The sequence below is a fragment of the Moschus berezovskii genome, chromosome 3 (assembly GCF_049115385.1).
Source record: "Moschus berezovskii isolate FMDL1 chromosome 3, NW_MosBer_1.0, whole genome shotgun sequence".
Lineage (NCBI taxonomy): Eukaryota > Metazoa > Chordata > Mammalia > Artiodactyla > Moschidae > Moschus > Moschus berezovskii.
In genome coordinates this window covers 26,820,852-26,848,771 of record NC_142462.1, presented here as the reverse complement: position 1 = coordinate 26,848,771, position 27,920 = coordinate 26,820,852, and the positions used below count along the sequence as shown (strand labels likewise).

Here is a 27,920-nt window from a genome sequence, read left to right as displayed (position 1 = left end):
CCCAACACCACAGTTGGGACTAGGGCTTTATTCAGTAAAAAAAATAAGGGACTAACAGCAACAGAGATTTCAACTACAAGACAGACTTCAGAGATACTGGTAGACTAGACAGTTTTAGGCAACAAATTAGAAGCGAAGCAGATGAAAAAAATCAATTTCAAAAGCATAACCAAGACATTTGACTGATACAAATTTTATTTTTCATGCTAAAATTTTTACAAATTTGATTTTGTCATACACAATTACAAGAGGAACAGTTACAAGTGAATTAAAAAATAGTATTTGGGGGCACTTCTATTCATTTTACTGTCATAAGTATGTTTTGTTACGGGTACAGCAACAATAGTTATAACTACAGAACTGATCAACTTGGAAATTTAGTAAGTATGTTATAATGGAGGCTAATACCTAATATAAACAAATAGTAAGTGCCCAAACATAGTCTCACACTCTATTATTATTTATTGCACAATTAAAATCACTGGTTAGAACCCACCAATGCCAACAATTTCTGACCAAGCATGTCAAGTCAGAGAGCATTTTAAAATCATTTCCCAAAATCTTAATTTAGTTCTATGAGGAAATATATGACAAAACACACAAGACAAAGCTTGCTGATATTATATGCCTAAAATAAATCATTATACAATGAAATTATGCATCTTTTGCAATGTGGCATTTTTCCCATCTCACACAGTAACAAAAGATGAATACGGCTTACAGCATTTCGAGTCAACGGACTACAGCTGATACAGTATCTCCCAGACTTCTAGTCTCTAAAATTCTGGGGGGAGTGGGACAATTCGAACTGTAACAGTCTACAAGGTAGTAACATTACCCCTTGGCCATTGGCCCAATACTAACCCCTTTTGTTTTTTAGTATACAAAATATGCTGAAAACATTTCTCTTAAACACATTTCAATTAATGTAATTAAATAGAAGGCAATAACTTCCTTCTAGAAGAATCAGATTTAGCTATGAAAAACTTACCATATATTTGTTTAATTTATGGAATACTTTTTGGGTCAATACAGACCACAGTGTATTTTTTAACTTAAAAGCCTATGCTAAGCATGAGTAAAAGGAACTGAGAACATAATCACACTGGTAGTTTTTTAAAAATGAATACAATTTTTATCCCTATAGTATATAAATATATCACTTGCTTTCATCCTAATTAAAGGTCAATTTCAAAAAAAATCCACTGTGAAATTTAAATTCTGACTAAGCACAAAAATATACAAATATTAGTTCTAATCAGAGATTTCAGCTGACAAGTGAACATTTTTACTTTGAAATATGTAGATCTGGGATACAGTAGTGAATTTTTTCATTGAACAACATCACAAATATATCTAGTTTTCATGTAAAAATAATTTTTTTAAAGAAATAATGTTTGTCTTTTCATCCCACCTCAAACATATTTTTTCCTTAAAATAGTTTAACATCTCATTTAAAATCTGATATTACAAAAAAAGAGAAAGAAATAAAGTTAATTCTTGGATGTATTTGAGCCAAGTAGTTACTGTTTTCAGATGTTATGAGCTAAAAAATCATAAAATGATGGGTAACCTTTGGCTTACAATCTCACTAGTGCCAACTGGTAAGCCCAATCAAGGAAGACATATACATATGTACTTGTAAATTTGAAATTTTATATCTTTTAGAGAGAAACCCTAACAGATAAGCATTAATAATTAAAGATAAACATTTTATACTAAAGATTTATAAAATAATAAAGTATCTTAATAATATTCTTAAAAACACTATCAAAAGCCTCAGTCCTATATGTTACATGCAACATCCAATACATTTTTATGAATAAAACAATTTCAAAGGCTAGAAAGAAAATATGCTTACTGTAAGAACAATGATGCTTGTTGTGAATCTCTGATCTGCCACTTTAAAGCTTATGTATATTTCTTAACCTCTCTAAAACCCAAATTTCCTCAGAGATAACATGGGGGAGGGGTAATGACAGTAACTACCTTAAAGGACTCTTCTGAGGGATAATGAGAAATGTTAGTACAGTACAGTATGTGACACAGAAAGTAATCAATAAACATTAGCTATACTGAGAAGTGACTTACTTTGGGGTCAAGTATCTAACAAATCATTTTCTTAAATAAGACATAGCAATACACAAAGAATTATTTTAAAACTAAAAAGTCAAATGGCATGAAAGAAAGTTGGGGACATGTACTCCAATTAAACATCCAGAATTATATTGCAATAATAAGGCTAAGAACCACAAAGATTCATCAGGCTGACGTTTGAAGTCTTTAGGTCACTTTCATTTTGTTTTGGCAATCACGTCCTATCTATTTGAACACCACACTGTGTTATTCCCAAACTACGATTCAGAAGATCTAAAGTGAATTTTATTTCCTTGTCATAAATTCTTTGAGAAAATAATTATGTCATTTACCTAAACAAACAAAAAAGCATGGAGAAAATGCACACAAATAAAACCATGGCCATTTACATGTTACATGGTACAGTAAAGATGGCTATTTAGAAATTGCAAGCAGTTTATCTGGTGTTTAATATTTTCAAACTGTTATTTCAAATCTCAAATCCATTAATCTCTTTTAATTAGCCTATCTATTATCTTTACTGGAATAATCACAGATTTAACAGAAAATTAAGCTACTTAAAAAAATTAAGTTATAGATTATGCTCCAAAATATCTTACAAGTGTTCACTTCCCATTGAAAATGTTTAAGGTACTAATTTCAAGATACCCAAAATCTTAGTTCATTAGTATTAATTGGAATGTCACTATGTTACCTATGTGAACATTTTCTCTGATTTTTACTTGTACTAACCTGAGTAACTGGCAAAGACTCTGATGCTGGGAGGGATTGCGGGCAGGAGGAGAAGGGGACGACAGAGAATGCGATGGCTGGATGGCATCACTGACTCGATGGACATGAGTCTGAGTGAACTCTGGGAGTTGGTGATGGACAGGGAGGTCTGGCGTGCTGTGATTCATGGGGTCACAAAGAGTTGGACATGACTGAGCGACTGAACTGAACTGAACCTGAGTTAACAGGGCTTTCCAATGGGTGATTTCATTGACCAAGCACAGATATGGCAGACAGAAAAATTCAGTCTGCATCAGTTAAAGTATTTATTAAATATTCAGCAAGTCCCTCAACTTCTCCATGCCTCTTTTTCCTTTTCTAAAAGATGGGGCTCCTACCACCCTCCTTTTCTGATTCACAGGACTCTGGCAAATGATATGACAAAAGAAGAGTTCTGCAAAGGGCATGGTGCTATATAAATGTAATATCAAAACATGTAGGCTTGGTTAGAATGAACAGTCTATTAAAGGTGCAAGGAAGTTGTTATTGGAAATATCAGAAAAAAAAATTAACATCTTTACCATGTTTACTGAATAAAATCTGAGAATAGTTTTTAAAAAATCCTATTGCCATGTAAGAAACTGCATTGGACAATGACCTAAGAAAGGTTAAAGCCTCCTCTGTTCTTTCCAGATTTTTTTTTTAATGGCTGTAAGTCTGCATCACCGGAATGTGCTTTTGTAATTGTATTAATTTACAGCCTACTTTGCTATAGGGTTCTCTGGCAGTTACTTAACCCTCCATGAAAATAGTCAGAAGTGATCTTTCTCTACTACTTTTTTTTTTTAACTTAAATTTCAGTTTCTTTCTGACTTGAACGCCAGAGAAAGAGGAATAATAAGGAATTTTTAATTTAAAGAATGAATAAATATTCAGAACTAAGTGCTGCTGCTGCTAAGTCACTTCAGTCGTGTCCAACTCTGTGTGACCCCATAGACGGCAGCCCACCAGGCTCCCCCGTCCCTGGGATTCTCCAGGCAAGAACACTGGAGTGGGTTGCCATTTCCTTCTCCAATGTGTGAAAGTGAAAAGTGAAAGTGAAGTCGCTCAGTCATGTCCGACCCTTAGCGACCCCACAGACTACAGCCAACCAGGCTCCTCCATCCACGGGATTTTCTAGGCAAGAGTACTGGAGTGGCTTGCCATTGCCTTCTCCACAGAACTAAGTAAGTAAAAGCAAATGTTCTCTAACGTTCCTGACTCTTCAGCAGATGCTCTGCATCCACTCTACAAGGATATCAGAGCTACACATCCAAAGTCCACTTGGTTTACACTATATAGTTTTCCAAGGTTAAAAGATACAAAGTAGGAAAATAAATTAGGATTGATTTTTGAAGAAGGCGTATCTGAAAGGATGATTTTGAAGAAATGGAACGGAAAAAAAAATGGTAAACATTTTTTGCTTTTACACAGTCACTGAAGTACTATTATCTCTAAAAGCTGTTGGTCATTCAGTCCTGTCCAACTCTTTACAACCCCATGGACTACAGCCCGCCAGGCTCCTCTGTGTATGGAATTTTCCAGACAAAAATACTGGGGTGTGTTGCCATTCCCTTCTCTAGGGGATCTTCCCGACCCAGGGATAGAATCTGGTCTCCTGCACTGCAGGCAGATTCTTTACTGTCTGAGCTACCAGGGAAGTCTAACTCATTAACTAAATGAGAAACTAGATAGGTTGCTGGTCAGGGATGTAGAAACAGATCTGGATACACTAACGGAGGTGATTGTTGAAGACACAGAAATAGAAAATTTGAGGCAGAAGAGGGTCTGGATACTATTCATTAAAACATCAGAAGACAGTACTGTGAGAAAAATGAAATGATAACAATATGAAAAATACAATTAGAACCCACACGGAGGTGAAATGTGCAATTTCAAAGAGACAAGGGGTGATCAAAAAACATGGCAGAAAAAATATTAAAGACTGGGTTGGATGACAAAATCCATAATTAATTTAAAGGGGTGAATTTAGTTTAATAGTAAGGGTAGATGAGTTAGCAATGGATTAAGGGGAGACTAAGCAGTTAAAAACAAAAAAAGAAGTTAGTACATTTCATCATTAAAATGGTTCACTGAGGAAAACTTAGAAAAAAGGATATGAAAGCTAAGGGGAAACCTGAGTAGGTTTAAAGGCAGAAAGGAGGGCTTCATTAGCTCTAATTACTTATAATTAAATAAAGTTCATGTTTTATAGTTGGGATAGTTAGACTTATAAATAAGAATGTTTCAGACCTATGTTAGGCACTTTTCGGGTAGAGAGAGGGGTAACCTGATTTGTCACTAAGGAACTGAAGGAAATTAATCTCAAGCCAATGACTGTTTTTGGTATCAATAGTTGGCCCCTATGCTCAGTAGCGTGTATTTAAAAGGTACTCTCAACTTGGGAAGTGAAGAGGCCAAAAGCCCAAATGCAAAATGGTATTAAAAATATAAAATAGTAAAGTAAGTCAATAATTTACACTTGAGAACAACTTTAAACAAAATCCAAACCAAAAGTAGAAAACTTAAAAAATGTAACTCCTAGAGGCCTAATATCCACGATGTGCAAAGTAATTAAATTTTAAAAAGCATAGTATAGGCTTTATTTTGCTATAGCCACCATAATATGTAACAGGATTTCCTGGATAATTTTACCAAAGTAATAATTTCACCTCTAAAACATTCATAAAATTGATGATCTGAGTACCTAACAGTTGTGAAAAGTATCTTCATAATTCTTTAGTATGAAAAGCAACATTAAAAAAAAGTGGATCACCAAAATATTTTATTTCAAATCTATGTTATACCTGATCAAATATGTATTTGGAAACATTCATATTCTAGAGGTTTCTGAATTTTATTTTCCTGTTTTTTTTTTAAATTTTTATGAGCAACTTACTAGATTTTAAATCTGTACCACTTTAACATTTATTACAACTATTTAGAATCCATGCATAATTTATTTACAATACTGTACATCAAATGGTTATATCTGAATATTACACAAAAGTTTCACACAACTATAACATGGAAAGACATGTGAAACACATTATATAGGGTTTTTAATTTTTCAGGTACAGAATTTTGCAAAAATTATTTTGGTTTATAAGTGTTATGCAAACAGTAGCTTGAAATAACACTGACAAAACCATGCAAATGAGTGGGATTTCAAAATGAAAAAGTAAAAATATTTAGCTAAAAGCTAAAATAGTATATAATTTAAATACTACCAAGTAGCAATGGGAGTTTATAAAACAGGAAAAAAGAAAAGGTATTCTTTAAATGTCTTTATCGGTAATAGGCCCTCTGTAATTTTCTATAAAAACATTCAGAAATAAAGTTTCTCAAATTATGTTCATCACCAAAATTATGTTTTCAGTAGTGATTAGAGCTGTGAATTTTAAATAAGTATCTATTATCCTGAAGGAGAAGTCTTAGTTTTCCCCTTTGGGAAAAGAGCAAAGAACATCAATCAGTAAATTTAGGTTCAAATAAAAGACCCTGGTACAAATATCACAAACACGGAGTGGAGAGCTGTAATAAACCCCAAGTCCACATATTCTTAGCTGTACTCTTAAAACAGAAGTGTAAACTTTAGGTTGTTCAGTTTAAGATCTGCTATCACGAAGTACCTCATCCTTCAAAGTTTGGGAAATACCAATAGGTTTTTTTTTCCTCCAGGTGCATCTGTGAGTTTTCACTGTTGTGGCTGAAGTACATTTAGATATTCAGATTGCCCCAAATGATACGTGGTGTTTCTTCCACAATCAACATACTGGTACCTTTCCTGGGATATCTGTTCTGAATGTCCAAAGTAAGCTGTCGTTACAGTAACTCTGAAAATAAATGGAGAGAAGCATGAATAGTTAAATATTAAAAAATCTTTCTAAAGTGGGAACACTTTATATATCAAAATTCTTTTCAGGGAGAGGTTATTTGATTAATGATAACTTAATGTTGTAGACATGGGTCTCTTAGGGAGTATTTCCCCAATAGACAACAGGAATGCTGGCTGAGCAAGCCCTATCCAAATAATTCTATACAAAAAAACGTAATTTTTTTCAAAACACCTATCTTTGGCTAAAAATATATTTAGTTCATTGCACTCTTAAAAATAATCACAGTTCTCTCATCAGAGGAAAAGGGTTAATCAGGTGTTAGCTAATGGCCAAAAGACCCAACCTATAACCTACAATGTTTTCATGGCTTAGGGAAACACACAACTTGCAAACCAATAACATTATTTCTCTTCATTACTGTTACTGCCTTTATCACAGGGAGCAAGGAATTGGCTGCTGAGCTCATCCTTCTCGCTGTATCAATTTCTACTGTTTTCCTGAGTTCTTGGAAGGTACAGATTCACTATTTAGCAGCCATGTGGTCCTTCACTACTTCTCTGAGATCCCATTTCCTCATGTGTAAAGTGGGAAACTATTCACCTCACTGCACTCATGTAAGGCTTAAAATACAAATGAGACAACATTTATAAAGTTGTGTATACTCTCAGCTAATGTTATACATCTAAAGTTGAAACAAAGAAATTCTTTAAAAAAAATTCATACTTACTGCATCATGAGCACTATGTTATGCACTTTGATGGTTAACAGTGTACAGAAATCACTGTTAAAGAAAAAAGCAATGTAAATACACACAAACTGACATTATAAATTTATTAATAAAAATACTTTAAATACAATTTCTCTTCTTATGTTAAAGCCAACAGAAATACTATTCAGTTCAGTTCAGTCGCTCAATCGTGTCCGACTCTTTGCGACCCCATGAATCACAGCACGCCAGGCCTCCCTGTCCATCACCAACTCCCGGAGTTCACTCAAACTCATGTCCATTGAGTCGGTGATGCCATTAAGAAGATATAATAAATAGCCATTAAATGGGTGAGCATTATCTATATCTCAAATGATTAATATTTTCATGGCTTCTTATTCTATGCTATCATACTACAGCAGCTATAGAGTTGTCTACTAACTACTTCTATTTTTTTTCACCTTTTGAAATTTTAGTAACCAGATTATTACCTACTCAGAAATTCTGTATCAGGCTGATATCAAAAGAGGATAAAAAAATTATCACAGTTTTTAGTTAACAAGAGTTAATAATCATTTAGACCTAATTTAAAAGTTTCACAACTTCAAACCAGAACAGATTAAACATCATTAGCATGTGTAGTCCTCCTATACAAAAATAAAAAATAACAGAATATGAGAATATGATTTTAATAACATAGTAAATAAAAAGTGACATGGTATGGATGATTCTAATTGTGAAAAAAAACTATGTGTACAGGTATATGTACATGAATGTTACACATTTTGAAAAGAGAGACCAGACGTGATCAAAGGCCAGAAGGAATATTCTAAAAATGTGCTCTTGTCTCTGCTAAAATGATGGAAAATTAAACATATATATTCATTTAATGGGCTTCCCTTGTAGTTCAGTTGGTAAAGAATCTGCCTACCATACAGGAGACCTGGGTTCAATTCTTTGGTCGGAAGATCCCCTGGAGAAGGAAATGGTAACCCACTCCAGTATTCTTGCCTGGAGAATCCTATGGATTCTGGCAGGCTATAGTCCATGGGATCGCGAGAGTTGGACACAACTTAGCGACTAAACCACCATCACCACCATTCATTAAATAGATATATTCACACATGTATGTCTGACTCTCTGTGACCCCATGACCCCGTGGACTGTATATGGAATTCTTAAGGTCAGAAACTAGAGTGGGTAGCCTTTCCCTTCTCCAGGGGATCTTCCCAACCCAAGGATCGAACCCAGGTCTCCGGCATTGAAGGCAGATTCTTTATCAGCTGAGCCACAGGAAAGCCCAAGAATGTTGGTGTGGGTAGCCTATCCCTTCTTCAGTGAATCTTCCCGACCCAGGAATCGAATTGGGGCATCCTGCATTGCAGGTGGATTCTTTACCAACTGAGCTATCAGGAAAGCCCTACATATTCACACATACACACACTTATTCTTTACAATTTAATGACAGAAAATGATTAAAAATCAGAACTTACAACATATAACTCATTTCCTCTGCTATGACAGTAGGTACTGTATAATCAATCTAAAAGGCAAAAAATGAAAATAAACCAACAGAGAATAGTATCAAAACATCAAATATTTCAGACACACGTCATAACTTAAAAGAGTTTGGAAATCTCTTTTTATGGGTTTGATTCTATGACTTTCTTTTACATATGTATGGGATACATTTCAAAGTCTAATTTTTTAGGAAAACCCCCATCTCCTGAAAGTTAATATTATATACAAAGTTGAGATGCATTTAACTCCTCCAAAGTATTTTCTGAATGAAGCTTACTTGTTTCATATCCAGTGGGCCAATACTGGTTATGTTGTTTAAGCGTGCCTTTCCAATAACTGTTTTTGAAAACTGAACTTGTGCAGTGATGTTTTCAACTTCAACAGAATAATAGTTATTGTTCGTTATATTTAGTGTATTCTGAAAAAGAAAGGAGGTAGAAAATGTGTAAGTTATCTTAGAATAGGCATAATAAAGAAGTATTCAAAATTAATAGAGAAAATGACCCCAGCTGTGACTATGCTTCATTTACCAGGAAGAAGTAAATTGTCCCCCAAAACATGAAAGAACATTCATTGAACCAATTATTTGGGTTTTGCATGAGTGCTATGTATACAAAACACCTACAATGAACATACACTTTTAAAGAGCAGGCCCAGGAAATGTATAGTACCAGAACATAGAAAAATTACTGTTATAAAATGTATTTGTGGCCTTAGCAAAAATTCAATAAAAGTTGTTCAGTCTCTAAGTTCTGTCCAACTCTTTGCAACCCCATAGACTGCAGCATGCCAGGCTTCCCTGTCCTTCACTATCTTCGAGAGTTTGCTCAAACTCCTCTCTATTGAGTCAGCAATGCCATTTACCATCTCATCCTCTGTGGCCCTTTCTCCTCTTGCCATCAACCTTTTCCAGAATCAGGGTTTTTTCCAATGAGTCAGCTCTTGGCATCAGGTGACCAAAGTACTGGAGCTTCAGCATCAGTCCTTCCAATGAATATTTTCAGCTGATTCCCTTTAGGATTGATTGGTTTGATCACTTTGCTGTTCAAGGGACTCTCGAGTCTTCTATAGCATCACAGTTTGAAAGCATCAGTTTTCAGTGCTCAGCCTTCTTTATGGTCCAACTCTCACATCCATCCACGAATACTGGAAAAACCATAGTTTTGACTCTACAGACTTTTGTTGGCAAAGTGATGTGTCTGCTCTTTAATATGCTATCTAGGTCTGCCATAGCTTTTCTTCCAAGTAACAGGTGTCTTTTAATTTCATGGCTGCAGTTACTGTCTGCAGTGATTTTGGAACTCAGGAAAATAAAATCTGCCATCTTTTCCATTTATTCCCCCTTCTATTTGCCAGGAAGTGATGGGACCAGATGCCATGATCTTTAGTGTTTTGAACGTTGAGTTTTAAGTGAGCTTTTTCACTCTCCTCTTTCACCTTCATCAAGAGTTCTTTAAGTCCTCTGCTTTCTGCCATAAGTCTGGTAACAGCTGAGGTTTTTGATATTTCTCCTGGCAACCTTGATTCCAGCTTGGGATTCATCCAGCTCAGCATTTCATATGCTGTATTCTGCATGTAAGTTAAATAAGCAGGGTGACAATATACAGCTCTGATGTACTCCTTTCCCTATTTTGAACCAGTCCATTGTTCCATGTCCAGTTCTAACGGTTGATTCTTCACCTTCATACAGGTTTCTCAGCAGGCAGGTTAAGTGGTCTGGTATTCCCGTTTCTTTAAGAATTTCTCAGTCTGTTGTGATCCACACAAAGGCTTTAGAGTGGTCAATGAAGCAAAAGTAGATGTTTTTCTGGAATACCCTCACTTTTTCTATGATCCAATGGATGTCTGCAATTTGACCTCTTGTTCCTCTGCCTTTTCTAAATCCAGATTGTACATCTGGATAACCACAACATATTGGTTATCCAGTTTATTAAGACCTTTTGTACAGTTCTTCTATGTATTCTTGCTACCTCTTAATCTCTTCTGCTTTTGTTAGGTCCCTGTCATTTCTGTCGTTTATTGTGCCCATATTTGTATGAAATGTTCCCTTGAAATCTCTAGTCTTTCCCACTCCATGTTTTCTTCTATGTCTTTGCATTGTTCACTTAGGAAGGTTTTCTTATCTCTCTGTGCTGTTCTCTGAACTCAGTATTCAGTTGGGTATATCCTTCCCTTTCTTCTTTGCCTCTTGCTTCTCTTCTTGTCTCACCTATTTGTAAGACTCCCTCAGACAACCATTTTGCCTTCTTTCATCTTTGTGGGGAATGGTTTTGGTCACTGCCTCCTATACAGTGTTATGAACCTCTGTTCATAGTTCTTCAGGCACTCTATCAGATCTAATCCCTTGAATCTATTTGTAACTTCCACTGTATAAATGTAAGGAATTTGAATTAGGTCATATCTGAATGGTTTTCCCTCCTTTCCTGAGTCTGAATTTTTACAACAAGGAGCTCATGATCCCAGCCAGTCACTTCCAGGTCTTGTTTCTGCTGATTGTACAGAGCTTCTCCATCTTTGGCTGCAAAGAATATAATCAATCTGATTTTCGTACTGACCATCTGGTGATGCCCCTGTGTAGAGTCATCTCTTTGCACTGTTGGAAGAGGTATCTGCTATGACCAGTGCATTTTCTTGGCAAAACTTGGTTAGCTTTTGCCCTGCTTCATTTTGTACTCCAAGGCCAAACTTGCCTGTTACTCCAGGTATCTCGTGACTTCCTACTTTTGCATTCCAGTCCCCTATGAGGAAAAGGACATCTGGTGTCGGTGTCTGTTCCAGGTCTTGTAGGTCTTCATAGAATCGTTCAACTTCAGCTTCTTCAGCATCAGTGTTTTGGGACACAGACTTGAATTACTGTGATGCTGAATGGTTTGCCTTGGAATGAACAGAGACCATTCTGTGGTTTTTGAGACTGCACCCAAGTATGGCATTCTGGACTCCTTTGTGGACTATGACAGCTACTCCATTTCTTCTAAGGGATTCTTGCCCACAGTAGTAGATATAATGGTCATCTGAATTAAATTTGCCCATTTCCATTTTTGTTCACTGATTCCTAAAATATCGATGTTCACTCTTGCCATCTACTGCCTGACCACTTCCAGTTTACCTTGATTTATTGACCTCATATTCCAGGTTCCTATGCAATACTGATCTTTACAGCTTGGACTTCACTTTCACCAGCAGACACATCTACAACTGGATGTTATTTCTGCTTTGGCTCAGTCTCTTCATTCTTTCTGGAACTATTTCTCTACTCTTCCCCAGTAGCATATTGGACACATCAACCTGGGGAGCTCATCTTCTGGTGTCATATCTTTTTGTCTTTTCATACTCTTCATGGGTTTCTCAAGGCAAGAACACTGAAGTGGTTTGCCATTCCCTTCTCCAGTGGATCACGTTTTATCAGAGCTTTCCACCAGGACCCATTCACCTCGGGTGGCCCTGCAAGGCATGGCTCATAGCTTCATTGATTTACACAAGAGTATGATCCATGTGATCCTGTTGGCTCAGAGGTTAAAGTGTCTGCCTGCATCTGTCTGCAATGCAGGAGACCTGGGTTCGATCCCTGGGCTGGGAAGATCCCCTGGAGAAGGAAAAAGCAATCCACTCCAGTACTCTTGCCTGGAGAATTCCAAGGAAGGTGGAGCCTGGTGGGCTACAGTCCACGGGGTCGCAAAGAGTTGGACACGACTGAGTGACTGAGCAAATGATCCATGTGATCATTTTGGTTAGTTTTCTGTGATTCTGGTTTTCGTTCTGGAGGCCATGGGAATGTAGTTCTTGCTTCTTCTGTCTGCTCTCTGATGGATGAGAATAAGAGCTTTGTGCAAGCATCCTGATGGGAAGGACTGGCTGTGGGGAAAGCAAGGTCTTGCTCAGGGGGGCAGGGCCTTGCTCACTAAATATTTAATCTAATTTTCTGCTGATGGGTGTGGCTGTGCTCCCTCCCTGTTAGTTGTTTGGCCTGAGCAGCCCAGTCCTGGAGTCTGCAGGCTGTATGGTAGGGCTGGTGGCTCAGATGGTAAAGAATCTGCTTGCAATGCCAGAGACCCAAGTTTAATCCCAGAGTCGAAAAACTGGAGAAGGGAATGGCAACCCACTCCAGTATTCTTGCCTGGGAAATCCCATGGACAGAGAAGCCTGGCAGTCTACAGTCCGTGGGGTCACAAAGAGTTAGACACAACTAAGTGACTACACACACAGGCTCTATGGTGGGACTAACGGCTCCCTCCTCCAGGAGGACTTGTGCCAGCACGCACCCCTCAGGACTGCTGCTGCCAGTGCCCAGGTCCCCAAGGAAAATTACCTTCTTATTTTTCAATAAAAGTAATTCTAAAGTTCCATCCAAATTTTTCTAAATGTTAACATGTACATGTCTTCACAGGCTAAATTATTTCTGATTCTACTGAATACAAAGACTACTTTTTAAAATGTTAAGCAAAACTTAAAATAAAGTATTTTTTAAAAAGTGGTATTTTAACTTATACATGAGTACAGGTTTCCAACAGGTCACTCTTAAGAGGAATTGGTGGGCTGCCGTCTATGGGGTTGCACAGAGTCAGACACGACTGAAGTGACTTAGCAGCAGCAAGACTTGATGAAAAGATATATAGTTGCATCATTTCCACACTTAACAGCTGGGCCGAACTTCTGCAATTCTAACTTAAACAATTGTTTCAAATTACTTTAGAAAACAGTCAATGAAAAGAAAAACTGTTAAATCAGGAAAAAACAAAACAACTAAAATAGTGCTAACAAAAGAAATCATAAACAAAATTACAAAACGTTAAATAATAAATCTTGAAGAAGTATTTGTAAGGCAGATAGTAATGGTTATCACCTATACTAGGAGGCCTGACAAACTGGAAAAAAAGACACAAAGCCTCCTGTTAAAAAAAAAAAGAGCAAAGGATATGAGTAAAGAAATCAGAAGAGTACAAACAAAAATGGCCAAGAAACACTATTTGTCAAATTAATTTATGGTCAGAGAAAAGCTGATTTAAGTAAAAGTGGAATATTGCTTTATATCCATTAAATTAGTAAAAGTTACAGAAAATCATGTATTCTATTTCTGGCAGGAATATAGGCTAAAGGGTGTATTTTTGCATTCCTGGAAAATATATGACGGATTACAGCAATATTCGTTGAAATTTAAATTATGTATTATCCTTTGACCTAGCAATTCTACTTCTGAGCAATTATTCCATAGAAATAAAAACATCAGGATGTTAATGACAGTGTTATTTGTAGTGGCAAAAAACAAAACACAAATCCTGAAAATAAAGTGAATGTCCAACATAAAGTAGAATGCTTGAAAAATAATATTATGTCATTACATGGAATAATATGCAGCCATTAAAAAGAATGAATGAACTCTAAGCAGTAAATCAGGAGTGATTCCTACAAAGTATTAACAACTGAGAAAACCAAGATGCATAAAAGTATGTACAAAATATTATTTTTAGAACTAAGTAATGATTTAAGAAAAACTGAACATGTGAGTTTATAAGTTAATATGAATATGGAGAAAGATATGGAATGAGGCAACATGGGATAAGTGAAAAGTAGACAGAAAATGGTCTTAGTATAAAAATGATGGAAAAAAAAAGAATGTGCTAGCAACCAGCACATTTTATGATCACATTTATGCATTCATTTTATTAAATGTAGAGAAATGTTTTAAAATTCTATAAAATAGTAGAAATAACCTTTCTCTAAAGATATAAACATTTTCACCTACTTGGCTCTTAATACCAACCAACATCATTTTATTTCTAGCTGCTGCTGCTAAGTCACTTCAGTCGTGTCTGACTCTGTGTGACCCTACAGACGGCAGCCCACCAAGCTCCTCTGTCTCTGGGATTCTCCAGGCAAGAATACTGGAGTGGGCTGCCATGTCCTTCTCCATTTATTTCTAGACACTACAGTAAAAAATTGTAAATTTAAGGTCAATGGACCCTCTGATATAGACCAAGGAATGGGATCCAGGAAAATTTTGGAGTCCTATTTAATACTGGTACACATTTTTTCTGATGAGGTGTCCATACTTTTCATTAGAATATTAAAGGGGTCAATGATGCAAAACAGGCTGGAAACAAAAATACTTATAAGAATTACATAAAGATAAATTGGTAGTTAAAAAGATAACACAAAGATAAACATCAAGAGAGACAACAAAAAATAAGATAGGACAAAAAAGTTTAGTATGAAAAATAAAAAATTTTACTGCTGAAAACAGTGAGAATCCATTTAATTTATAAGGCGAGGGACTGCAGTCATAGGCTTTTAAATAATGATGATTTATTATCAAAGGCCTTAAACTTATGATCTTTAACTGCAAGTTTACTTTCAGGAATTTATGCTTAAAAAATAACCTGAAATGGAAGCACAAAGTTTAAGCACAAAGATATTTTTGGAATAAATATTTGTAATATTAAAACTAAGCAACTATTAAGAAGGCTGAGTAAAAATTGTAATATGGCCATATAAAAGACTACATGCAACCACATAATATGGGAAAATGCAATGAGATTAGTTAAGTGAAAATGTGCATAGGTATACACTCACATATATGTGTGTACCCTTTATATATAATTCCATTTAAAAATGTATTACGTGTAAATATATGCATGGAAATGCTTATATACAGAGTTAGCACATGTATGTTTAGTCATCTCTTGGTACCCATGGGGGGTTGGTTTCAGGACCAACTATCCCATCCACTCAAGATTTCATCATACCAAAATCTGCAGATGCTCAAGTCCCTGATATAAAACGGTGTATATCTGCATATAACCTACACACATCCTCCACATAATACCTCTAAATTACTTCTAATAACTAATACAGTGTAAATGCTACATACATAGTTATGAATACAACATAAATGGTATGGAAATAGTTGACAGAGTATAGCTAAATCAAGTTTCTTTTTTAAAAAGGATAAATGAATCCATGTGAATTCTTTTTTTCCTGTAATTAAGGAGTAATTCTACCCAACACACATTTCCTTTTCAATCCCTATCTCTCTCGACCCCCCTCCAGCACCACAGGCGCATCTACCTCAACCTCTAGCACACCAACAACACTATTCAAGGAAAACGAACAAATCCAATATTACCCTTCCAAACAAATCGTTGCCACATAGATGTACCTTAAAGCCAGAAGCAATGTATCTTCCTTATTAATACAGTGATTTGCAAACCATGCTTACATAAATGTAGACCAGGTACAAGACCTTCTCTGAGGTTTTTGATTGTTTTCAGGTGTGGGAAGGCTGCAGAATCCTAAAAACTACTGTTCTGAGAAACAAAGATTTTTGCATACTAATTTACAAGAGAAATGAATCACTTGTTCACTACCTTTGAAAACAAAAATGATCTGTTAAAGATGGCAAAAATTGTGTTTCACAAAACACAAGGACATGAAAATGTTACATGTATAATATCTATTCAATCAACTATATTAACAGGTTGCTAGGAGCAACTGAGAGTCTAATGCTGAAAAGTAAACAGACTGTAAAAACTTTTCTCCCAGTAATTATCTTATTTTGCCCTCCCAAAGGCATCTTCAAATGCTAAGGATTCTAAATACACAGCATTTGCCATTTTCAGCAGAATCAAAGATGATAGAGAAGGTCAATACATCAGACATACAGAAAGAAAACTAAGTACTAAAGGGTTACCTTTCACGTTCTCTCAATAAGGACAAAGGTGATGCTTAACATGATAAAGGAATGACGTCTTCATGTTGGTGTATGGCAGAAACAAGCACAATACTCTAAGGCAAATACCTCACAATAAAAAATTTTAAAAAATAAAGGAATGAAGTCAAATATTAATATAAACATGTTCTTACCGTGATATTTAAATATATTGTGCGTTTTTGAACATCATAACTAACATATGCTGATTTGACGCCAATGTATTTCACGTCAATTGAACGAGGGAAAAGGAAAAACACAGCCAGTCCAGAAAGGAGCAGACAGACAAACACAGAAGCCATCACATACAGTTTTCTGAAAAAAAGAAAAGTGAAATATTTAAACATACATGCATCAAAAATTACATAATGAAACATTCAGAGAAGACATTTTCAATTTTTCCCCTATTATACCATCAGGAAAAGATGTATGATTTTTTTTTTTTACCATCTTTTTACATTATAAAAGTATTGAATAGAGTAGGTCTGAATCTATTAAGCATTAAAATGTTCTTCTTAAAAGTCATAATTATCTTTATGGAAACTAAAATTTCAGGCTTTTTATAGATAGAACATTTACTGTGGTGATTCCCAAAGCAGAATGCTCATTAGAATCAAGGTATGGAGCTTCATAAAAGTATAGATTTCAAGAGTCCCTGATGAATTTACTGAAGTGGAATTTCCACATGTGTGTGAAAAATCTATGGTTATTTTATCAACTGGATATATAGTTAGAATCAATTGTTTCAGTTTGTTTCAATTTTTAGAAACTGCTTTTTTTTTTTACTTTTGATACAATCTTTTAAGTGATATTAACAAAAAGACATGGTCTAAAGTCTAAACAACAGAAATATATACACGTACACACAGATATCTAATTTGCTTACCTGCTTCCTCTTCAAAGTTCTGTCCCAAACTCTGAAGGTAATCAATTTTGTTAGTCTATAGTTTATCATTCTATTGTCTCTCTCTCCGTGTGCAAGCATGTGTGTGTTTTAAAAAAAAAATGTGCTTTGGATATCATGCTATAGTAAAATACGTTTCTTCCTCACTTCATTTTATCGTATAGATATAGTGTAACTTCTTCTACTAGTCCCTTATTACTGGCCATTTACATTATTTCTAGTTTTTGGTAAAATAAATACTGGCACACTGAATAACGTGTGCAAATGCAATTCACTGTATTTGACAGTAATCCTGAGAATAAATTTTTCAAAGTAGAATTCCTGAGCCAAAAGGTAAATGTGCATGTAATTTTGACAGATAAGGCCAAATTTCCCCCTCAGTAGTAAGGCACAAGTGTGTTTGTTTTCACACAGTATTGCCAACAAAATATACTGTCAAAATTGTGGACTTCTGCTCATCTGATACACAAGAAATGCTACCTCAATATTGTTCTAATTTGCATTTCTCCTATGAGTGAGATTTAACATATTTTCCTATGTTTAAAGGATACTTGCTTTTCTTCCTTGTGAACTGGCTGTTCACAGATCTTACTTTCTATATGCTTAGCCTTTTTCTTCTCAAACTGTGAAAACTCTAGAGTAAGGATATTGGACCTCTAATAATAATTTGCAAATACCACTTCTTAGTTTGCTATTTGTATCCTGACTTGATCTGCATCTTGTTTTTGCTTTTATCTTTTAAAAGTTAACCTACACTTTTATTAACTTTTTTATTTTATCCAAATTTATTAATCTATTCTTCTATTACTGGATTCTAAACCAGTTAGGAAAGCTGCTCCACTCTCAGGTTATTAAGAAATTAACTCTAATTTTTTGGACATTCTTAACTATTTACAAAATATATAATAAAGGGTCAGACTGACTGTTTATAAATCCTAGTTGCATTTTTCTTTCCATGAAGACTTGGCATGCTGTTTTACTGCTTATGTGTTTAAAGTACTGTGGCCAAGAAGGAACACGCCAATCTGAATTTTCTATCCTTTATCAATTAATCAATCATTTGCTTGGGCATTCAAAGGGGCTATTCAGTTTTCTGTTATTACCTTTGAAGTCCAGTAATTTCACTAAGATTGGTTATTTCCAAAATTATGCTATGTCTTTCCAGTGTGTAGATTCATGTCTTGTTTTATTTCAAGGAAGTGATCTTGAGTTAAATGTTTTCTCTTTCTTCAGTTTGCCTCCTTTGATTTCCTTCAAGCAAGAACTCCAGTTACATTTATGCTCGATCTCCTTGGCTTGTGTTCTATACCATTTTTCTCTCAAGTACTCTTCATTAATTTTTGTTTGTGTGTGTGCATGCACGGGTGAATGTTTTCACTTCATCCTTTGTATCCGCTCTGTCTTCTAAGTGCACTTTCCAAGGTATCTCTTTGTACTGTGTTCTTTCTGTTTGTCTTCATCTCCAAAATTATTTTTCTCTAATTCTTTCCAGGGCCCTGTGGACTCTCTTTTCATATCCTTCTATTGTTCAGTCACTGTATTTCTGAGCCCCTCAATTTTTGACTTTTCTGTTTTACTGTCATAGCTTCTATAGTTTCCTTAATCTCTTTCAGAACACGGAAGTATTAAGTTAAAGTTTTTATCTGCTTCTCTGATAATGCTTTATCATCTGTTAGTATTTTGATCAGTTCTTCTTTTGTAAGTTTTACTACCTGTATACAGGTCAGGAAGCAACAGTTAGAACTGGACATGGAACAACAGACTGGTTCCAAATAGGAAAAGGAGTACGTCAAAGTTGTATCTTGTCACCCTGCTTATTTAACTTATATGCAGGGTACATCATGAGGAACGCTGGGCTGGAAGAAGCACAAGCTGGAATCAAGATTGCTGGGAGAAATATCAATAACCTCAGATATGCAGATGACACCACCCTTATGGCAGAAAGTGAAGAAGAACTAAAGAGCCTCTTAATGAAAGTGAAAGACGAGAGTGAAAAAGTTGGCTTAAAGCTCAACATTCAGAAAACTAAGATCATGGCATCTGGTCCCCTCACTTCATGGCAAATAGATGGGGAAACAGTGGCTGACTTTATATTTTTGGGCTCCAAAATCACTGTGGATGCAGAGTGCAGCCATGAAATTAAAAGATGCTTACTCCTTGGAAGGAAAGTTCTGATCAACCTAGACAGCATATTAAAAAGCAGAGACATTACTTTGTCAACAAAGGTCTGTCTAGTCAAGGTTATGGTTTTTCCAGTGGTCATGTATCGATATGAGAGTTGGACTATCAACAGGGCTGAGCACAGAAGAATTGATGTTTTTGAACTGTGGTGTTAGGACTCTTGAGAGTCCCTTAGACTGCAAGGAGATCCAACCAGTCCATCCTAAGGGAAATCGGTCCTGGGTGTTCGTTGGAAGGACTGATGTTAAAGCTGAAACTCCAGTACTTTGGCCACCTGATACGAAGAGCTGACTCATTTGAAAAGACCCTGATGTTGGGAAAGATTGAATGCAGGAGGAGAAGGGGACGACAGAGGATGAGATGGCTGGATGGCATCACCGATTCGATGGACATGGGTTTGGGCAGACTCTGGGCATTGATGATGGACAGGGAGGCCTGGTTTGCTGTGGTTCATGGGGTTGCAAAAGAGTCAGACATCACTGAGCGACTGAAATGAATTGAACTGAACCTTTGTATGATGCTTGATTGTAATCTGATCTTTTTGCTCATATTTATATTAGATACATTTTTGTACTTTTAAGAGAAGTTGCCCTTGTGTGTGGTGAGAACGGGCCAGGATTGCTTTCATAGCTTCACTGTTCAATGACTCCATGCTTTGTTCTTACAAAAAGTATTAGATGGTCTCTACGTATATCCACTTCTATAGTTTTGGGACTATCCGTATAGTTTCTGAACCTCTTCTCTCTTTTATTCCTATTCTTGTTCTATACAACCTGGATTCCACTGTCAGTAATTTTTTTCCGTAGGTTGTATCTTCCTTTTTGTAGGAGTTTTTGAGTTTCCTTAACTGTACATGGAACAATAGACTGGTTCCAAATAGGAAAAGGAGTACGTCAAGGCTATATATTGTCACCTTGCTTATTTAACTTATATGCAGAGTACATCATGAGGAACGCTGGGCTGGAAGAAGCACAAGCTGGAATCAAGATTGCCAGGAGAAATATCAATAACCTCAGATATGCAGATGACACTACCCTTATGGCAGAGAGTGAAGAGGAACTCAAAAGCCTCTTGATGAAAGTGAAAGAGGAGAGTGAAAAGGTTGGCTTGAAGCTCAACATTCAGAAAACAAAGATCATGGCATCTGGTCCCATCATTTCATGGGAAATAGATGGGAAAACAGTGGAAACAGTGTCAGACTTTATTTTTTGGGGCTCCAAAATCACTGCAGATGCTGATTGCAGTCAGGAAATTAAAAGACGCTTACTCCTTGGAAGGAAAGTTATGACCAACCTAGATAGCATATTAAAAAGCAGAGACATTACTTTGCCAACCAAGGTCCGTCTAGTCAAGGCTATGGTTTTTCCCGTGGTCATGTATGGATGTGAGAGTTGGACTGTGAAGAAAGCTGATCGCCGAAGAATTGATGCTTTTGAACTGTGTTGTTGGAGAAGACTCTTGAGAGTCCCTTGTACCGCAAGGAGATCCAACCAGTCCATTCTAAGGGAGATCGATCCTGGATGTTCATTGGAGGAACTGATGCTGAAGCTGAAACTGCAATACTCTGGCCACCTCATGCGACGAGTTGACTCACTGGAAAAGACTCTGATGCTGGGAAAGGTTGGGGGCGGGAGAAGAAGGGAACGACGGAGAATGAGATGGCTGGATGGCATCACCGATTCTATGGACATGAGTTTGAGTGAGCTCCGGGAGTTCGTGATGGACAGGGAGGCCTGGCGTGCTGTGATTCATGGGGTCGCGGAGAGTTGGACACGACTGAGCGATTGAACTGAACTGAACTGAACTGAAGGTCTTTGAGGACTTAGGGTGGGCCAGTTCCTTTGGATTTTCTCAAGGCCCCTCTGTGTATCTCCGTGGGCTTTTGTGCACTCTCTCAAAGTTAAAGAGTTCTTAGATTTTCTATACTAACAGAATATTCTCAGAGGAAATTCACTGGAAGTCTTCTGAGTGGGGGCCTCTTCTCTTGGGATAAAGTATTTACTTACTTTGTTCAAGCGCTCTTAGGAACTCTCCTTTTGCGTTTCATCACAACTTCCGCAAAGCTGCCAAGCGCTTTTGGGTCCTTATGTCATCATGGTATGAAAACCATATTTATTCTGAAGTTAGTGGGAATACCTTAACACCCATTTTTTGATGAAAATGTTGTTTCTGTGTAACTGAGACCTAATTGCTCTTTCAGGTCTATCTGTTTTAACAGATTTAAGAAGATTTAGATACTACACTGCTTCTAAGAACTTATGCAATCAGGAATCTTTTTTATTTTCTAATGATATAATGGATACGATGGCATAACTTAACCTGATACTATTTTTCCTTTTAATAGTTTTAACTAAAATACTTATTTATACATATTTGAAAAGCAAAATTTTTTTGAAAAATTGCCATTTTCTTATGATTACTTACGTTCTTCTTGGCCTTAATCTCTGATCACTGTATGGAATCAATGCCACCAGCTGGTTTTCTTGTCCTAAAAGAATTAGATTTAGCAATGTATTAACATGATTAATTAAAACTATAATGGCTCCTCATCAAAGTCTAGTTTAGAAAGAACATAATACCATCTGGCTCTCATCTCATTCCTTTATTAAATTCTCTCAAAATCTTCAAAAATTATCTAGTAGCAGCTGAGTTCCAAAGCAGACACTGTTTTTTACATACCTGAATTTCTAGCTAATCAAAATACTATGAAGAATGAGAAAGAGTAATTCTTTCTTCCACTGGGGGGAAAAAAAAATCACAAAGCCCAGGCTTTCAGATCTGAATTTACCAGGCTTTCCTTCACCCAGTTTTCCATTAAGATTTCAATTGGGTTATCTTAATGAGAGCAGAAGCAGCATATTGTTACCACTGTGTGCTGAAACCCCTATAACTACAAAGGTTCTTAAAGTATTCCCCTTGAAAACCAAAACTGACATATATTAACTCTCAGGCTTTAAGAACCCAAACATATACATAGCCTTCCAGGACTCTTTCAGGTCACACCTCTCTGTATATTAAGTTACTTCAAAATTCAATATTTGTTTCTTGGGTTGGTGGATCAGATGGTAAAGAATGTGCCTGCAATGCAGAAGACCTGGGTTCAATCCCCGATTTGGGAAGCTCCCCTGGAGAAGGGAATGGCTACCCACTCCAGTATTCTTTCCTGGAGAATTCCATGAACAGAGGAATCTGGCAGGCTACAGTCCATGGGGTCACCAAAGGGTCAAACATGACTGAGAAGCTAACACTTTAACTTCATGAATAAACGGACCGCTAAATGCCAATTTTCCAATCTTACGAAAACTTGGTTCTTCGTATTAACTATCAAAGCCCCATAGTCAAAATCTCTTTTAAAGCTTTCCATAATACTTTTGCTATACCTCCCCGCCCCCTCCACAAGTCTCCCCTCAACCATACTTCCCCTACCGTATTCACATATAAATATGCATCTGTGTGTGTGTGTGTGTCCTATTTGGTGCTATTCATCTGTTTAAATGGCTACTGATTAAAACTAACCCTTTAGCTACTATGCCTGTATCTAAACAGCTAAAAGTCAATAGAGAAAAACAGTCTCATTTTAGATCACTAATCTCAAGTGGTCTTTAATAATGCCAACACTTACACTATATTTCCCGAGTTCATCCTCTCAACCTGACTCTCCCAAACTACAATTTCATAACTTCAACTTTCTCTTCAAACCTCCAAAATCTTCTCCCCTGTCCTTACACTCAGTTCACGATGCGGCAAAGACACAAGTATTCCCACCAAGCCACTACCATCAGCACCTCCACCCACTTACCCGCCTGTGCATCCACGCCCTCACCTCCCCTCCTCCCGCTAGGAGTAGACTGGCTATGCTCCTCTGGAGGGGCCGTTGTGCTCCTGCACTGTAATACTCCTTGTCACCTGCCTTATCAGTGTTCTCTCTATGGATCAGTCTCATCAGCACACAAACACATTATCCATTCCATCTTCAAAAAATTCTTCTCCTGACCTTACAGTCCCCTCTAGCTATCACTTGTTTTCTCTCCTCTCCTGTACAGCAAAACTCAAAAAAAGCTATTTTCTGACTATATAACTTTGCGCCTCCTGTGCCCTCCTGATCCCACTCAACACACATTATACATTACTTTGCTACCAAAACTGCTCTTTTAAAAGGTCTCTGGCCTCTAAATTACTAAATCCCAAGGTCAGTTCTAAGTCCTCACATTATCTGATCAGCAGCATCCTTGACCGACTTCTCCTCCACCGAGGAGTACATTTTTCTCATTTATCTTCAAGGATACCACAGACAAAGGGATTTCCTGTTTCTGCTCCAGCTGCTCTTTTTAGTGTCCTTTGCTAATTCTTTCTCACGTCACTGACCTCAAAATGTTGCAATGCTCCAAGGTTCAGTGCTAAAGTCTCTTCTGTTTTCTATTTACACTGGCAACCTTGGTGCTCTCATTCAATTCAGCTTTAAGTATCATCTCTATACTGCTATGACTCTAGTCTAGGCCTTGCATTTTTATTTCAGGCCGTTAGTATAACTAACTTCCTACTGAACATATCCACTCAGATGTCAAAAGTGCATCTCCACTGTTATGTATCTAAAACCGAACTCCTGCTCTCTCCCCTGACACATACACTCAAACCTTTTCTCTATTTTAATAAGTGGCTACTCCATGTCTCCAGCTGCTCAGACAAAAATATCTTCAAGATCATCCTTCACCTTACTATCCACAATGCACATCCAGGGAGCCAAAAATACCTACTGGCTATATTTCGAAAATATACCTAGATTGCAAAAATGAGACTCCAGCCCTCCCCCGGCCCCCAGTCTGGTGCATTAATACCTTTACTACAATAATCCTTTAATTCTCAAAGAGCTACTGCCTCTGCAAAGATACTGTCATTCTGGTCTTCCCTCAGCATCTCTCCAGGGTCAAATATTGACCTCAATCAAGCAGTAAATGAGAACAGTACAAGGTTTTTAAAATTATTTCTCCTTACTTCCATTGCTACTAAAGTAACCTACAAATAGCACATGGGGATTACTCCCTACTGACTCCCCCCATGACAAGGCACAAACTGATTTTTTTTCTATATGACTCATCTTCATGTATCATCCCTCTTCATGTAGTTCCTTTAAAAAAGAATTAGCGCGTGACCAGTTTATTATTATTCTTTAAACAACAAATTAAAAATATTCGGTCACCACATTACTTATCCTAACACCCACTATAGCAAAGCAACTGTGACCTGATATCTATTGATACCAAACAGGACTAAAAGTTTACAGTGAAGACACACTGCATATCTGCTATAATTTCAGATGGGAAAGAAAAAAATATTGGAGGTAGAAGGGTGGTTTTCATTATTGCTTTAGGATACCTAATTAAAACCTTTATGTTTGTGTCCTTTTGACAGACGATAACTGATAGGAAGTTTTAACTTTAATTATGTCTTTTAAAACTTAAAATGGTTGTGCTTAGACCCATGAGTTTCAAAGTAATTGTGAAAATTCCTGGAATTATTCTTTAACAGAGAAACAGTGCAATAACACATACCCCTAGGAATTCTTCCTGTTCCTTGACAAGTGGGGCAAGTGACACTATCTCTTCCTGTAAATTCCACATATGGAAACTGAGAGACATCTCCACTTCTTCCATCTTCATTATGGACTTCACCATTAACCAATCCACTCCTTATATTTTCAGTTGATGTAATGCCATCATAACCATCTTCTTTACTTGAATGTAAAGGCAAATGAGAAAAAGACTTTCCCATGTCTAAGAAAAAGAAAAAATCTCATAGTAAACTTCAGTTAAAAAAAAAAGTATCCTTAAAAACATTATAGGATGTTTATACTCATCAAATTAATTAAAATAACCTTCAAGGGAGTATTCAAACTGTTATTTGGGTTGGAATTATATTCAATCAAAATAATGTCTGAAATAAAAGAGCCATTTACTAGAGTCCAAAAATGTTTTTCTAAGAAAATATTATAAAATGATATCATTTCAAACTTGTGATGACAAGGGGCTTTCAAACAACATTAAAATTTGACAGAAGTCTACACTTTCTTAAGAGTTCTCTGAAAAGGAACACATGGGTTTCACTTTTCTTAGAATAAAACAAAAATATGTTCTACCGTTAAAACAGCAGCAAAGCAAAAGTTGCTTTGGACAGATTACAGCTAGGTATCACTAGGTAATGTCAAACTAGTATTTTTCACCTTTTAAAATCCATGCCCTTATGTGATAGACAAAATCCACTATCTTTCTCACGCTCACATTTCTAGCTTTAAACATTTGCAACAACAAAAAACAAACCTTCAGATTTTTTCTTTCATTCAACAGTTGGTAAAAGTTAAAATTAAGAAATTAATATTCCAAAATGTCTATTGTAATTCACCAATACAAAGTAGCAAAATTTAGAACATTAATTTCAAATTTTTACAATAACTATGAAAAATGCAGGTGGGAAATTAAATATAAGTTTAAAGACAAATAAAAGTAGGAAGTGCTAGTACCTATATCCAAAGAACATCCACAGGTATGAAATGCAGTAAAACTGCAGTTGAAGTCACACAAGTTTAGGATTAAAAAAAATTTTTTTTAAGCCATATATTTTAATCTGTTGATATTCTGGGCACAAATTAACAAAGGGAGAAAGCAGAATTTAAAAATAATCCACTTCTGTTTCTAAACGTGACCATAAATTTTTTATCACTTCCTAAAACAGATTATCAAAGGCATTCATATAAAAAGTTATGTCTTTAAAAATGATCATTGCTTTGAATAAGAAAAATTGACCCTCAAAATAATTCAACTTATCTTATTCTATGAAGAAAAGTCTACTTTTTAAAACCTGTATGCGATCCATGTGTTGGGGTCACTCAAACACAGGGTAAACAGCAGGATAAAAAATTATATAACTAGTAGACGAACTTAAAATTGCAGAATGATGAATAAAATGCTTGTTTTCAATATTAAAAAAAAAATCTATGTACACACTGCCCATTAAGTTCAAGAACATAAACAACTTATGACTTCTAAAAACGTATCTATTTCTCTGGATTTTGCTGAAAGACATTTAATGCAAGCCAAACCAATACTTGCCAGTCACAGGTGGTTCAGGGGAGAATTAACATAACTGACCCCACACACTCTGACCTTGCGCTTATGTGGAATACTAGATGACCGGGGATCAGCGCGCCAAACGCACCCTTTTAGGATCTCAGTTAACACATCAGAGGTATAGGGTGCCTCCCACTGTAATGATTTAAAGGGAAAAGACACAGAAGGCAAAAAAATAAAACAAGAGGCTCTCAGTCGGAGTCTGTTTTCTATCCTTACGTAACAGCTGCCTTAGAGTCGGCGTGGGACTGGTGTTTGTTTCATCAAGGTTAATGGACAAGTGCCAGGCTTTGTCAGGTACGGCCCATTCCTGCCCTCCCTACTGGATTTTCCTCAAAGCGCTGCTAAGTTTAACCACTTTTATTCCTGGAGACTTATAAAGAGGTATTAGGCCCCTGTGCTCAATGTATACATATTTTTTTAATCAAAATCCCTTCATTTACTTAAGAGCAACACCAATCTTAGGCTTATGATGGAAGGGGGAAAAAAGTACAGGACTCCATCCAATTTAAATAGGTCGTGAGCTTGTGAACGAAAGAAGTCGGCGCCTTTTGTAAGCTACATCAATAAAACCCAGGACGCAGCCCGCCGACTCTGGAAAGGTTAAAGATGAAATACAGGCAGTCGGACAAGATACTGCAAAAGAGCAGAACTAGGGGCCACCGGCCGCTCAGGACGCGGGGGCCTGGTTTCTTCCCCGCGCGCCGGGCTTGCCGCGAAGCGCGGAGACCCCGGCAAAAGGCTGGGCCGAGGGAAGAGGCGCTGACACACCTCCTTCGCCCGGCCCGCAGCGCCTCTCTGCCCCGCGGCCTCCCCTCCGCCACCTCCTCCTCCGGCTCGGCTCTTCCCGCGGCGCCCGCTCGGCCCCCGCCGCTGAAGGGGGCCTGGGGGCTGCGCGTCCCGGGTCGCTCACCGGCTCGCGGGGTGCTGCGCAGTCCCGAGCAGCTCCGGCTCGGACGGGCCCGAGGGTAGGCTCAAGGAGTCCGCAGTGCCGGCTGCCGGGGCGGGAGCCGGGGTCCGCAGCGCCGGGTCGCCGCGGGGTCGGGGTGGGGGTGGGGCAGCAGCACCACGGCCTCAGCAGAGGCCCTTCGCCGCCGCC

General features: G+C 37.1%; 1 protein-coding gene across 1 annotated transcript; it reads right to left on the bottom strand.

The window, feature by feature from the left end:
- Positions 1-27,920, bottom strand: TMEM106B (transmembrane protein 106B). Its single transcript, XM_055420503.2, has 8 exons — positions 27,735-27,920; positions 25,250-25,471; positions 22,125-22,188; positions 16,771-16,930; positions 9,191-9,331; positions 8,886-8,935; positions 7,414-7,467; positions 1-6,683 (listed from the first exon to the last, which is right to left on the bottom strand). The coding sequence occupies exons 2-8, from the start codon at positions 25,467-25,469 to the stop codon at positions 6,545-6,547; spliced, it is 828 nt and encodes a 275-aa protein (XP_055276478.1). The 5' UTR covers positions 25,470-25,471; positions 27,735-27,920; the 3' UTR covers positions 1-6,544.